The following is a 14,756-nucleotide window of genomic DNA, read 5'->3' on the forward strand; positions in this document are numbered from 1 at the left end:
AAAACATTCAGACTCTAAATGTGTAATTGTATAGTTGGTCTAACTCATGGGTCAGGGTTTACCTGGTTTGAGTAGATTGGTCCAATTACTAATCATTGTGGGTGGGTCTCACCTGGTATATAAGGGAGGCTGGAAATGTTGAGGGGAGATTGCTAGTTGGCTTGAGACAGCAAAGAGACAACACCAAGGGAGAGCTGCCAGGGTCTTCAGGGAAGGCATAGCCTGTTTTCAGTGTCTTTAGTTCTTGGTTTGTTGTTTTTGTCTTGGTTAGTTCTCAAGTGTTTATTTATTACTTTTGGTTTTTGAAAATGTATAGTGGCCAGTATCATTCGTGCAGTATTTTGTTTTGCCTCAGACCCGGGCTGTGACAATCCGTCATATGGGCTGTTCATCAGTTTTGGAGGTAAATAAATACAACAAAAGATGTACATTCTTGGACTGTGTCGATTCTTGGAGCCTTGGCCGTTCGGGCAACTTTACATGCAGGAAAAGTACAGGAAAGCCTGATGTGTTGGAATCAATGGCACATGTGTATACACACACACAGCCTATTGCAATCGCAATGTTTAGCCTTTCCACCAGGTCTAATAAACGTCTCATGCACGCACATACGCGCACACAGTGACGCACTTACTGTGCACTATACCAGGCTGTCACTTCTCGCTCTCGCTCTCAATTTGGCTCTTTCTTACACTCGTCCCTCACGTCAGTTTGTCTGCAGCACAATGTCTTTCTCCCTCTGTTCTCTCCGGTGACAAAGCAGTCGGTGTGCTTTGCAGCAAGCAAGGTCACTTGCAGTACCGTACAGTACACGTTCTGCATGCTGTTCAGAAGGAAGGAAAAGAGGTTTACAGAGTTTGTTTTGCGATGAGTCTGTTGTTTCAGCCTCCTTAACGACATGTCTCACGGGTGCGATTTGCCGCATAGAACAATCCATGGAATACAATACAAGTGTCAGACAGGTGGCACAGTGATCGATGATCTACCTGGCTGAATGTAATGCAGTGAACCCCCTACATTTCAGACAGTTTAAAGAACTTGGACTTGGTATTATTTGAAGTAAGTCATTCACACGATTCTCCTCTAAAAGTCTACTGTAATGTATGGCCTAAATGCATCGACTGTCACAGTAAAACTCTCTGTCAATTTATCCGTTTCAAATTAACAGGAAGTTAAGACATTTTTATTTCAAATAAATGCAGTGTCGGACAAGTTATTGCCTCTGAGACCTTTGTGGCAACCCTTGTACTGCATGAAGCACCATATCCCCCCTGGTCAAGCAGGGATCGCCTCTTTGTCATGCCTCTGCTGTGTCATGCAGGAGACTGGTGTTTGAATCGTGTGTATAGGACTTGATGATAAGTTACAGATTTGCAGCTTTACATTAACGCTGCTGTACTGTACGTTTTGAGGATGTGTGTGTGTGAGAGAGAGAGAGAGAGAGAGGGGACAGAGATAACTTCTCATAAAAGATTAACTCTGTTATTTGGTGTTGCTTGCGGTAAGTGCATCCAGCCTCCCAGGCTCTCAGCTAATATCTGCATCTCGCGCAATCTCTACCACACCATTATCTGTACTTCCCTAGTGAATATATAGAGGAAAGGACTGCCAGGTAGGGGGGGATGCGTGCACACACACACACACACACACACACGCACACAGCACGTGCGCAAACACACACACACACACACACACACACACAGCACGTGCGCAAACACACACACACCCACCCACCCACACACACACACACACACACACACACACACACACAGCACGTGCACAAACACACACACACACACACACACACACACACACACACACGTGCGCAAACACACAGAGTTGTAGTGCCAACTTCTCTATCCACTTCCGAGCAGGTCTGTTGATGTAATGGTGACTGATTGTGAGGGAAGAGAGGTCTTTAAACTGTGTTTCGTAACGCCATACAACACTTTTCAACCGTTGCCCCTCGCTTTGCAACCTCTCCCATAGCGACGACCCTGGCATTATCCTGCTTCCATGACAACCCACAGTGAATGCGGTTTGACCTTCACCAATGATTCAGTGTCTCCCCATCCACGTCCACTTTCCCTGTCCATCTCTCTGTGCCTCTCTCCCGCCCTCTTCCTCTCCCGCCCTCCCACCCTCTCTCTCTCTCTCTCTCTCACACACACTCTCTCTCTCACTTGTTTCTTTGTCTCGCTTGTCTCTCTCGACGATTTTCTTTTTTCAAAATGCTCAAACCAACATGGTGTTTGTCTCTACCTGTGTGGGTGTATCCATTGCCATTGTTACACAAGCAGTGAAGTGAATATATCTGCAGGGGCTGATGTCATACTTCAGACTGAAGTTGAAGTTGCTGGGTTTCCGTGTTTCCTGTCCTGACTCAGTGTTTGTGGCTAATAGGCGTGTGCCTTCTTGTAACAGAGCCACAGGTGCTGCAGATGAGCCTAAGCTCACCCAGCCGAAACAGAACACTATTGTTCTCCCTCTGCCCGACGGGGTGGGGCTCAGGATGAGATTGGAAATATTGATACAATAATGACGGAGCATTCGAAGGTGGATTTACTGGTTTGTGTGTGTGTGTGTGTGTGTGTGTGTGTGTGTGAATGTGTGTGTGCGTGCGCCTTTTATTTATTGATTTAGATAAACTCCTGTTTGCTTAGCCTATACAGTAGGTATTGGATATGGTTCTAACTTTATAAGTTCATGAATTAGGGAGTGAATGAAAATCAACGCAAAAGACCTACCTACCTAGTCTGTCCTGTGGGTGACTGTTTGTTTGTTGGTTTTATGTTCACTTGCGTCTCCACATGTGTCTCTGCCTCTGACTACACCTAGGTGCTTTTTACACGAGGATGGTGTTCATAAAAAACGGCAAAATAAAGTATCGTTTGCTGCTGTCATTTAGACGAGAACCGTGTTCACAGGAGGTGAAAACGCAACGAAGTGAAACCACCTCCCAGAGTGGAAATCTTTTAGAACGCCGTTTCCTATGGTCTCCATATAAACAGGCAAAACGGTGGATACGCAAAAATTGTGACATCATGGCTTACGTCAGCTCTGGTCGGCTCACCCGTGTCCTACGTTTTTACATGGTGTCATAGGCATGCGTCAGTTGCTAGGGGAAACGAACAACAACAACCATGCTAGTGATGAGGACGCGAGGACGCATAGAGTAGGACGCGACGTTTGTTTACTTTCTGTGTAGAAGAAGAACGGAAGTAGTTCTACGCATGCGTGACTTATGTCTATGGTTTATATATGCGCTGCGTCACACGGACCCCACAAGGCCACGCGCCACCTAGCGACCTGGCATGTATATGCATGCACTTTGTAGCGTTTTCATTCAAGTGTGCGTTCTCATGTAAATGGTCAATAAAAATGAGAACGTAACGGGACTTTGACGTTTTATCTGGAGATGGTCGCCGTCTAAAAGAGGCCCTAGTCTGTCATGTGTCTCTGCCTCTGACTACACCTAGTCTGTCATGTGTCTCTGCCTCTGACTACACCTAGTCTGTCATGTGTCTCTGCCTCTGACTACACCTAGTCTGTCATGTGTCTCTGCCTCTGACTACACCTAGTCTGTCATGTGTTTCGTTGCTGTTGGGTGGCAACCTCATTGGTTCAAAACATTTATTTTATATTTAAAAAATGCAAATATATAGCAAAAATGGCCGATCTATACAGCCCTACAAAGCCAAAGTGTAGTAACTATGTTTTTTGACACACCGACTTATTTGTGTATGCCAAAGGACAAATTAGCCTTTGTGATTTTGGGTGATAAACAATTACCTCAAGAACATACTTACAACTAGATAAAGTGCCAATCGGCACAGGTCTCCACCAGGGCAGGTCAGGTTGTGGCCTCATGGTGGCGCTATAACAGGCCGTTGAGGAATATTTGGGGCAGAGGTTCGTCGTTGGAGGGATTCAGGGACAATGTTTTTCTATGTGTGCATACATAAGTTGTATACAGATCGATGGAATTGGCCTGTTATCGCGCCACCGTGAGGCTGATTTTGGGGAGAAAATTGTGGCATGTCGCTTAGTGGAAATGTGCGTGTATAATATCACGGAAATTGCACACTTTGTTTGTGATTTGTGGCATTTATTCGAAACGGACCAATCGTGTGAGCAAACATACACACTCATATCACTTATTTGCCGATATCTCATTGGACAGACCAGTGGAAACACTTTTAAACCCATTATCGGCAACAACAAAAAGAAATCCGTAGTTACTGCACTTTGGCTTTGTAGGCCAGCCATAGATCTGGGGCATTCATTTACGACAAAATATAAAACTATGAAATATGGAGATATGAGGTTTCTGTACGACAGGCAGCAACAATTTAGCATTTCACTTGTCGATATCCAGAGATATCCTTCAACAGAGCCTCTCTCTGGTTGCTCTACCTGTCTGCCTGGCACAGTCTTATCCTTCAACAGAGCCTCTCTCTGGTTGCTCTACCTGTCTGCCTGGCACAGTCTTATCCTTCAACAGAGCCTCTCTCTGGTTGCTCTACCTGTCTGCCTGGCACAGTCTTATCCTTCAACAGAGCCTCTCTCTGGTTGCTCTACCTGTCTGCCTGGCACAGTCTTATCCTTCAACAGAGCCTCTCTCTGGTTGCTCTACCTGTCTGCCTGGCACAGTCTTATCCTTCAACAGAGCCTCTCTCGGGTTGCTCTACCTGTCTGCCTGGCACAGTCTTATCCTTCAACAGAGCCTCTCTCTGGTTGCTCTACCTGTCTGCCTGGCACAGTCTTATCCTTCAACAGAGCCTCTCTCGGGTTGCTCTACCTGTCTGCCTGGCACAGTCTTATCCTTCAACAGAGCCTCTCTCTGGTTGCTCTACCTGTCTGCCTGGCACAGTCTCACCACCACGCCGGGTTGGTCGGCTCATAAAGAAACACTGGGGGAATGTTACACAATCCAGTGACATGTTCGACATGGTGCCTCTCGATACTTGATTGAATTAGTTTTTGTTATCACCAGCTGCTGAGGTTCGCAGTCCAGCTTTCTGTGTTGTTGTTGTGTTTGCCGTTGAAGTTGCTATGGCAACTGTTTGCAAAGAAGTATTGGCAGTGCTGCAGAAGTTTTTTTTCTCTCCCCTGTTCACTGGCATCCTGTGTCCTGCAGTAATTAAAAATCAGATGACTGCCATAGATTCATTCATTTACTCATTCATCTTCCATACTACTTTGACCTGTTTCAACCCAGTTGACCATTATTTGTGTGTGAGAGATGGGGGGGGGGGGGGGGGGGGGTATAGAGAGATGAGCTAATGAAGGTGTGTGTGTGTGTGTGTGTGTGTGTGTGTGTGTTTGTAAGCGTGTGTGTACTGAACGTGTGTGTGTGTGTGTGTGTGTTCGTGCGTGATGTCTGCTCATTCTGTTAATTGATCCTGCCAGTTCAAGCTGTTAGCAGAATGCCACAGTATCTAAGCCTGCAGGAGCAGCAATCAGGGATGAGTAGATCTGTAAATCGGCTTAGCGTGCCTGGATGCGTTGGCCTCCTCTTGAATGACTCCAGATCGGCAGGTTGCACAAAGACAACAAACAACATCTCCTTGGCAACTACTTGAGGTCATCACACAGACGGTCAAATCGTCAGTGTTAATTTAAACTCTGAGAGTGTGCAAATGTTAACTAGTTCATTTGTTTATATTTTACACACTTTCAGAGTTACAAAAGTTGTAGCCTCGGAAACCCAGACGTTTTATACAAAAATGAACACATAGGATTTGATGGTGCCGAGCAGGCACTGTTTGGGTCATGAATGATGACATTAAACAGATGGGTCAGGTTGAGTGTCCATTGAGGTCTGCGGCTGATGGCTTTAGTTAGGACAAGTACAAGTGGTTATGGAAATACTGCACCATATTAACATTTCATGTTAGACACCACTTAAATTAGTGGAATCATTGACCTGCCACAAGAGACATTGATTAGATTGACTATTTGTTTTGTTGAATTGTTTTGTTTGTAACTAAAAGAGGATGGGTGGTCTGGGATTTTTGTCCGAAGCATATGACGGAATGTGTTTGGATTTGAAATGGTTTAAAACTTAAAGAACAATCTCTTGTCCAGGGACAGTAGTACGATGCCATTGTACAACTCACTCACACACACACACACACACACACACACACACACACACACACACACACACACACACACACACACACACACACACACACAATAAATGAAGCATAATTACTTACATTTTATTTTCTGTCTGTCACAAGGGGATGGACGGCCACGCTGCTTTGCTGCTCTTGTTGCTTTTTTTTGTCAGCGCTGGTGCACTTCAGCACTTCAGCACTTCAGTGTCATCTGTATGTAGCAGCTTTCTGTATGGAGACCAGTCCAAAGCCCCTTGTGCTGAGAACAAACTGAAATCATAAGATTTAGCCTAAAGTTAAGGCTTTATATACTGTATATATAATTATATAATATAACAGGAAAGCATAGCAAAATGTGGATGTACGATGACATTAGTATATTTACTATAAATGTCCCTTGCAGTATTGGGCAGGCCTGAGTATTTGTTTTCAACAACATATACAGCATGTGTAGGTGTAATGAATAGATCTTGATGCCAACTGCCAAGATGCCATTTGTGACCATTCATTTGTGTGTTTTGCAGCTTCATCTTTTATGACACATTCAATTTGTGGCAAATTCTAGATCACGTAGAATGCACCCAGATAGGATGCCATTTATATTGTGTAATACCAAACGTAAAGCATATTGCAATAATTGTTATTGAAACCTCATGGCTTTCTATTATTGCCCTTATTGTGAGATCTATGCAAAAAACATGCATTAAACAATGCTTCCAAAAGGTTCCAAAACATGTCTTTCTTTATTCAGCAAGGTACTTGTTCATTTTGATTGATGACAGCATGCTTTACGCTTAAGCAATCAAGTCTGAACTAATGAGTACTGGTGAGGACCCCCTCAGAAACGAGGGGCTTAATCCTCAAATCCTGTACATTCTATCACGGTACTAATATAGTCAAATAATGCACTCGCAGTCATAGCCTTGGTGCTATTACATGTGCTAAGGGGCTTCGGACTTTTGGGCTTTTGATCAGGGTAATCTGTATGTGTCCCATGTCTCTGTAGGTCTCTCACCCTACTGTTCGTCTCACCACCAGGTGTCTGTGTACTGTATGTGTCCTTCACCAGGTGTCTGTGTACTGTATGTGTCCTTCACCAGGTGTCTGTGTACTGTATGTGTCCTTCACCAGGTGTCTGTGTACTGTATGTGTCCTTCACCAGGTGTCTGTGTACTGTATGTGTCCTTCACCAGGTGTCTGTGTACTGTATGTGTCCTTCACCAGGTGTCTGTGTACCGGTACTGTATGTGTCCTTCACCAGGTGTCTGTGTACTGTATGTGTCCTTCACCAGGTGTCTGTACTGTATGTGTCCTTCACCAGGTGTCTGTGTACTGTACTGTGTGTCCTTCACCAGGTGTCTGTGTACTGTATGTGTCCTTCACCAGGTGTCTGTGTACTGTATGTGTCCTTCACCAGGTGTCTGTGTACTGTATGTGTCCTTCACCAGGTGTCTGTGTACTGTATGTGTCCTTCACCAGGTGTCTGTACTGTATGTGTCCTTCACCAGGTGTCTGTGTACTGTATGTGTCCTTCACCAGGTGTCTGTGTACTGTATGTGTCCTTCACCAGGTGTCTGTACTGTATGTGTCCTTCACCAGGTGTCTGTGTACTGTATGTGTCCTTCACCAGGTGTCTGTGTACTGTATGTGTCCTTCACCAGGTGTCTGTACTGTATGTGTCCTTCACCAGGTGTCTGTGTACTGTATGTGTCCTTCACCAGGTGTCTGTGTACTGTATGTGTCCTTCACCAGGTGTCTGTACTGTATGTGTCCTTCACCAGGTGTCTGTGTACTGTATGTGTCCTTCACCAGGTGTCTGTGTACTGTATGTGTCCTTCACCAGGTGTCTGTGTACTGTATGTGTCCTTCACCAGGTGTCTGTGTACTGTACTGTGTGTCCTTCACCAGGTGTCTGTGTACTGTACTGTGTGTCCTTCACCAGGTGTCTGTGTACCGGTACTGTATGTGTCCTTCACCAGGTGTCTGTGTACTGTATGTGTCCTTCACCAGGTGTCTGTGTACTGTACTGTGTGTCCTTCACCAGGTGTCTGTGTACTGTATGTGTCCTTCACCAGGTGTCTGTGTACTGTATGTGTCCTTCACCAGGTGTCTGTGTACTGTATGTGTCCTTCACCAGGTGTCTGTGTACTGTATGTGTCCTTCACCAGGTGTCTGTGTACTGTATGTGTCCTTCACCAGGTGTCTGTGTACTGTATGTGTCCTTCACCAGGTGTCTGTGTACTGTATGTGTCCTTCACCAGGTGTCTGTGTACTGTATGTGTCCTTCACCAGGTGTCTGTGTACTGTATGTGTCCTTCACCAGGTGTCTGTGTACCGGTACTGTATGTGTCCTTCACCAGGTGTCTGTGTACTGTATGTGTCCTTCACCAGGTGTCTGTGTACTGTATGTGTCCTTCACCAGGTGTCTGTGTACTGTATGTGTCCTTCACCAGGTGTCTGTGTACTGTATGTGTCCTTCGCTCAATCTAGGTGTTTGTTCCTTTTCTTTACAATGCACTGCATATTCAGAAGAACCAGCATGTAGGTATAACATTGACGCCCTTCCACAAGCTGCATGACTGCCCCCCTGCCACTCACCCTTCTCCTTTTTGTCTTGGAGACCTTGCGATTTCATTGATTTTTGTTTTCCGTAAACAACATTGCTTGATCTAAGAACAAATCACAGAATTCACCACAGCTGATCTCAGCAGGGCATCAGTGCCGACATAACCCTTGAAGAGTCATAATTCTATAACCTGGACTGACTGAGAAATTATTTCTCTTCACTTTGTTTGTGTTTTTATTTTTGCGTTAAATACCTTTCTTGTCATTTCTTGTTATGGCTCTGTCTCTGTGCTTCTTGATGTTCCAAGAATAAAGTTTCATAATTTTCTTCATTGACACAGTTAACTCACATTTGTCCTGTATATTTGTGTCTTGTGTTGCTGCATGGGATCTGCACGCTAGTTTCTTTCTTTCTTTCTTTCTTTCTTTCTTTCTTTCTTCCTTTCTTCCTCTCTCTCTCTCTCTCTCTCTTACATTGGTTCACTGATCGTGTCTTCTCTCTCTCTCTCTCTCTCTCTCTCTCTCTCTCTCTCTCTCTCTCTCTCTCTCTCTCTCTTACATTGGTTCACTGATCGTGTCTTCTTTCTCTCTCTCTCTCTCTCTCTCTCTCACATTGGTTCACTGATGGTGTCTTTCCTCCCTCTCTCTCTCTCTCTCTCTCTCTCACATTGGTTCACTGATCGTGTCTTCTCTCTCTCTATCTCTCTCTCTCTCTCTCTCTCTCTCTCTCTCTCTCTCTCTCTCTCTCTCTTACATTGGTTCACTGATGGTGTCTTTCCTCCCTCTCTGTTGGTGTTTGTGTGTAGGGGACGTGTTGTTCCAGATGGCTGAAGTACACAGACAGATCCAAGTGCAGCTAGAGGAGATGGTATGTATTCCCAGCATCTACAGCTATACCACACGACACACAGAATGTTGCACTCTAGTACACTGGTTCCCACTGCATGGTTCATTTGTGGGTTGCAGATCCATTTCCGTGGGTCGCGAAATATTGACATTAATAATTATTATTGTACAAGGTTTTCGAAAGATTTTGACAAAAGGTCACACATTTATTTTGAGTTGTTGTGTGGGCTTGTAAATCTGCTATTGTCACTAGTTTAGGGCCCGGGCAAATTATTTCTCTTTTGGATCTTGAGCTAAAACACTGGTCCTCATCTGGGTCCGGAGAGCAATGGACCCAGTGGACCCTTACTGGTCTGTAACTCTGACAGTGTGTAATGGGACCCCAATCTACACTGTAGAATCCACAGTGTTATTGTAACTCTGAGAGTTGTACAAATGGGACCAAATGGACCCGTTACACCTGGGAGGGTCCATTTGCGCCCCCGGTGGTTCCCAGACCTGACTTTGAGAACCAGTGCTTATATTGCTTCCCAAACATTTTAGCTCGTTACCCAAAAGAGAAATTTGATGTCTCCCCGGAACCCAAATGAGTTAAAAGAGCAGATCTACATACTCGTAACGTGGCTCTTGTAGATCGTGTATTTTCACTAATACTTTAACATTTGTTTTCTAATTACTATTTTTCTTTCATTTCTTAAAATGACATTGAACATTGAATATGTTTTCAAATCAAATTTAGCTTTTTTGGGATAAAACAAAAATGCTTTGAAATTATAATAATTAAAAACTGAATGTAGGAAACAAAAAATAAAGGTACCCATGAAAATGTGTCTGCGACCTTCAAACGGGTCCCGACCCACTGTTTGGTAACCTGTGCTTTAGTACACAAGGATATCTATGGCACACATGTGTGGCTCAAGCTATATGTTGGCACAACATAGCTCTGATTATGTGAAAATATTCTGGACACATAACGGTAGAATTGGCATTCTAATGAGTAGCAATATCTCCTGATAACAGTATCACTCTGCCTTATTTACCATTAGATTATACCCGTAACTTGGCAACGGCCGGCAGCTGTCAGAAGCGATGTACCGTCAACCAGCCTTGTTTTCTTACAGGGAGAAAATGAATCATAACAACTTTTGTCAAATCTAGTGACACTCCTCACTGTCGGGTCAAAAGAGGCAGCTGGTGACCCTCCATGTATACTGGAGGAAACATGATTGTGTCTACAGCTGCCTAAAGGGCAAGTAGTGGGGTTGACAGTGACAGGGGCCATGTACTGCACGTTTCATGGGGGAATTGACATAATGACTAAATTGGGGAGAAGTGAATGAAAAAGATGTCAAACAGAAACGATTAAATTAAAACTTCGTCAAATCTATTCATCATATTATCATCGAATCTTTCATAGCAATGAACCTAAAACTGACAACCAGCCTATCCACCAAAATCTATCCCAAATGGGCCCCATCAGTCTATACACGGCATAATCAGGTCAGAAATATTGCAGTGTGGGGGGCCCCTTAATCCCACTTGCGAATGTGGACTTGATGAAAGGAATGCTAAAATTGCATCATAATTGTGTATTATTGCCTACTGTAAGCACAGCATATCTCCACTATATTCACTAATGGTACTGGTGATACTGGTGATAGCCTATATTCATTCCAAGTTCACATGCCCAGGCCAGACTTGTATTATCTTCAATTAGTGTTGCCTTACTATTACTATACTATTACTGACTCTATCCATCTATCTATACAGTACCAACCTACTTACTGTGCCACTTTACCCTCACCAGCTGAAGTCCTTTCACAACGAACTGCTGTCTGAACTGGAGAAGAAGGTGGAGCTGGATGCTCGTTATCTGACTGTGAGTATCTAATTGCCTGTTTACAGCCACTGGGTGCCTCACCCACACGCAAAGGCCCTCGGGACAGCCCCGCAACCAATAACTCGCAATGAGCATGTCGTTGTATTTATGAGAAATCCGTATAGTGTGGCGTCGCATAGGATGGTAATGGATGTGGAACTGCATTCTAAACACTTGATGTTACGCAATCGAGTCTGACTCTCTGAGGCAATTAAGGGATGTCTCTGTGAGAAGAAAAGCTTTGATATGGCATCTCTGCAGAGTGGGCTGTGATTTGTTTTTTCATCTCGGCGCCACCATTACAGGCTGGATGATTACAACACAACCTTTTTTGGAGTGTGTGTGTGCGTGTATTAATGTGCATGTAGGGACCAAAAAACCCACAAGGATATTCAGAGGATAGTAAAAGATCCAGGTTTGGATTAGGCGTTTAGTTTGTTTCTGAAAAATTGCTATACACAAATTGTGTGTGTGTGTGTGTGTGTGTGTGTGTGTGTGTGTGTGTGTGTGTCAGGGTTGACGTCACGACTACCTAGTTGTTACGTCATCCCCTCCTTTTATAAGGTATCTTGCCAGAACCATAAAAATCCCACACATTTTCTTTTCCGAACAATTGCTATACACAAAGTGTGTGTGTCACATGACACACACGCAATGAGTGCAACCAAATCGACAAAACGGAATGTTCATGCAAATCAAGAATGCATTGAATCTCAACGTTTCTGAACCAATATGGACCATGTCGACTCCTTGTGTGCATTCAGCATTGTATTGCTGTTAAGAGTCTTGTGGATTCTTTTGGTGTTGTAGGGTTATGGGTTTGTGTTGGGATCAGGTATTGGGTTGAGGATAGTTTCCACGTGGACATGCATTGTGTCGCATTTCGTCATCTAGAAATGTTCATATGAGTCTCACATTGAGACCCAACGTATCCCTGGTTTGCAGAAATGCACAATGCCAACATTTTCTTCTGGCGACCAGGCTGGTGTGTGATATCTTTAGAATGAGTGGGCTGCAGGCTGCAGTGTGGAGTAGCACTGCGGTGCATTGGTTTGGGGGTGGGATGGTGCCATCTTACTGTAGTTGTGTATGCTTGAAAAGATCACATTGGGAGCCGTTTGGTTTTTTTCTCCACCAGGCCGAAGGCATGGGGAGAGAGTATGTTTTCCACCCTGTCCGTCCGTCCGTGTGTCCTATCGTCTGTGATCAGCTAATCTCCAGCACCGTTGGCTTGATCGCAGCCAAACTGTGCACACACACACTCCTGGATGGCACAGCAGAATCTCTGCCCCAACATTTTCAAATTTTGTTATAGACCTATTTTTGCAAAACACATTTTTTTACAGGACACTTCCAGATTTTGTCCAAACACTCAAAAATACCGGCATAATATTATCAAAACAAAAACAAACCCCCGTTGCAGGCCTGTTGGTGATGTTGTGCACTGGAGTGGAAACACCTCTTCATTCATGTGAGCCTCGTTGCCCAGGTTAGTTCACCCCACGCAACGTGGAGAGCTAAAGTTGAACAGGATGTTCTTTACACCGTTCCAGCAGACAGACGACTGGTCTTACCCACGTCCTACGATGCCAGAGGATAGATAGAATACTTTATTGGCAGTTTAAGAAAATTTAACTTTAAAATTAAAAAAAAAACGCCAAATGGACTTAGACACAAAAAAGCCTTCGCTTGTTTCCATTGTGGTCCACTTTGTAACATGAAACTATACACATACATGAGGTTCTTAGTAGCACAGTCTTTGTACTCTCCAAATGAACGTTTCTGTTCCGGACGTTCACGGTAAGTAAGGCTTACTTACTGCAGTAATAATAATCACAGAACTCGTCTGAAATTCAGTCTTGCAAATACTGTTCACACTCAATCAGATGAGCTTCAAAATCAAGTCTTAAAGTCACGGTAATGTTTTACAAAACATACGGCGGTGTCATATCATCACAACGCACAACGTAATTTCTTCCCTTGTTCCACCCCAAAACCAATCACAAGCCCAGAAAAGTGATGGACCCTCCTATCGGCCAATCAGATCTAGTAAAAAAGAAAAACATAGGAACAACAGTTAGGCTGATCTCTTAAGGTAGAATAGCTTCTAGCTTTTGCATATCAACTTGACTGCATATTGCTATTGTTTGACACAATGTTGACTCCCAGGGGTTACACCTATTTTTGCAAAACACATTTTCTTACAGGACACCTCCAGATTTTGTCCAAACACCACACAAATTGGTACACAGTATAGTAAGGAAAAAACATTGCCTTGCATTTTTACTATTCTATCGTGGTTGTTGGAACTTGGAGGTGTGGCTGGTTTTGAACAAAATGCTATGAATACAGGCAGCGTCCTTGTAGCATACTGTTTTTCTTTGTGATCCTGTCATAATAAATCCTCTAGCTACAATACACTACAAGTACCATCACTGTAAGTCATTGTCTATTGGCTATTAACTGCTACTTCTATGATCACTCAATATCAAATAATGCACGGCCACAAGTTCCCACAACAAACGTTCCTGATGGGCGGGTGGACCAGTGCATTATACCAGTGTGCAAGTAAATATAAATCACCCTTAATTTAGCCATGACTAGTAGTAAATTGGTATATAAGTGATAGAAGTTATGAAGTTAGAGGTTTATGCAGAATTGTCTGTTATTGCTATACTTTCATCATCCACATTGTTTTTGTTTTCATAGCCCTACAATGTTCACAGATAACAGCCTTCTCTTCATGTTATTTGCTTCCCCCAGGTGCAGCAGACCATGTTCTGGGAAATGTTACAAAAGCAAGGTCATAGGATGCCTGTTGCTGCCAGATTTGGCAAATTTTCTGCCAACATTGATCTGAGATCAGGAAAGGGTTTATCCCTTCTTTAACCCATCAGCCAATTATTCTGTTGAACAGGCATCTTCTTACCCAAACATTAGTTTCAACTGTTACATGGATTTATTTTCCCCTCCATCTGATCCCATGCGGTATTAACATCTATTGCGTTTAATAACATTTAATCAGCAATAATGGCAGGCATTTTGCTTCGTGAATTATTCATATATGCATTGTGTAATTCAGTCTCTGAAGACACAAGGGACGACCATACGTACGTGTGTGTCTGTCTGTCTCTCTCGTTCTCTCTCGTTCTCTCTCTCTATAAATCAATCAATCTCCAAATTCTCTTGCTTTTTATCTCCTGACCTGAAACAATGACTTAACCATGGTGTTCCAACTCATCTCAATCATTCACAGATGGGGGGGAAACGCTGAGTTGCCAAAATGGCAAGTTACCAGTGAAGAGGAGCATTGCTCATACATCACCGTTTACAGACAAAGG

General features: G+C 43.8%; 1 protein-coding gene across 2 annotated transcripts in view; it reads left to right on the forward strand.

Annotated features, from left to right (window-relative positions):
* Positions 1-14,756, forward strand: part of LOC308324307 (BAR/IMD domain-containing adapter protein 2-like) — a 79,062-nt gene that overhangs the window by 31,126 nt on the left and 33,180 nt on the right. For both annotated transcript variants that reach the window (XM_080776323.1, XM_080776322.1), the window contains exons 4-5: positions 9,497-9,558; positions 11,344-11,415. In XM_080776323.1, the coding sequence (XP_080632449.1) occupies positions 9,497-9,558; positions 11,344-11,415 (134 nt within the window). The remainder of the gene's footprint in view (positions 1-9,496; positions 9,559-11,343; positions 11,416-14,756) is intronic.

This window comes from Protomyctophum bolini, assembly GCF_963924005.1.
Source record: "Protomyctophum bolini genome assembly, chromosome: 11".
Taxonomy (NCBI): Eukaryota; Metazoa; Chordata; class Actinopteri; order Myctophiformes; family Myctophidae; genus Protomyctophum; species Protomyctophum bolini.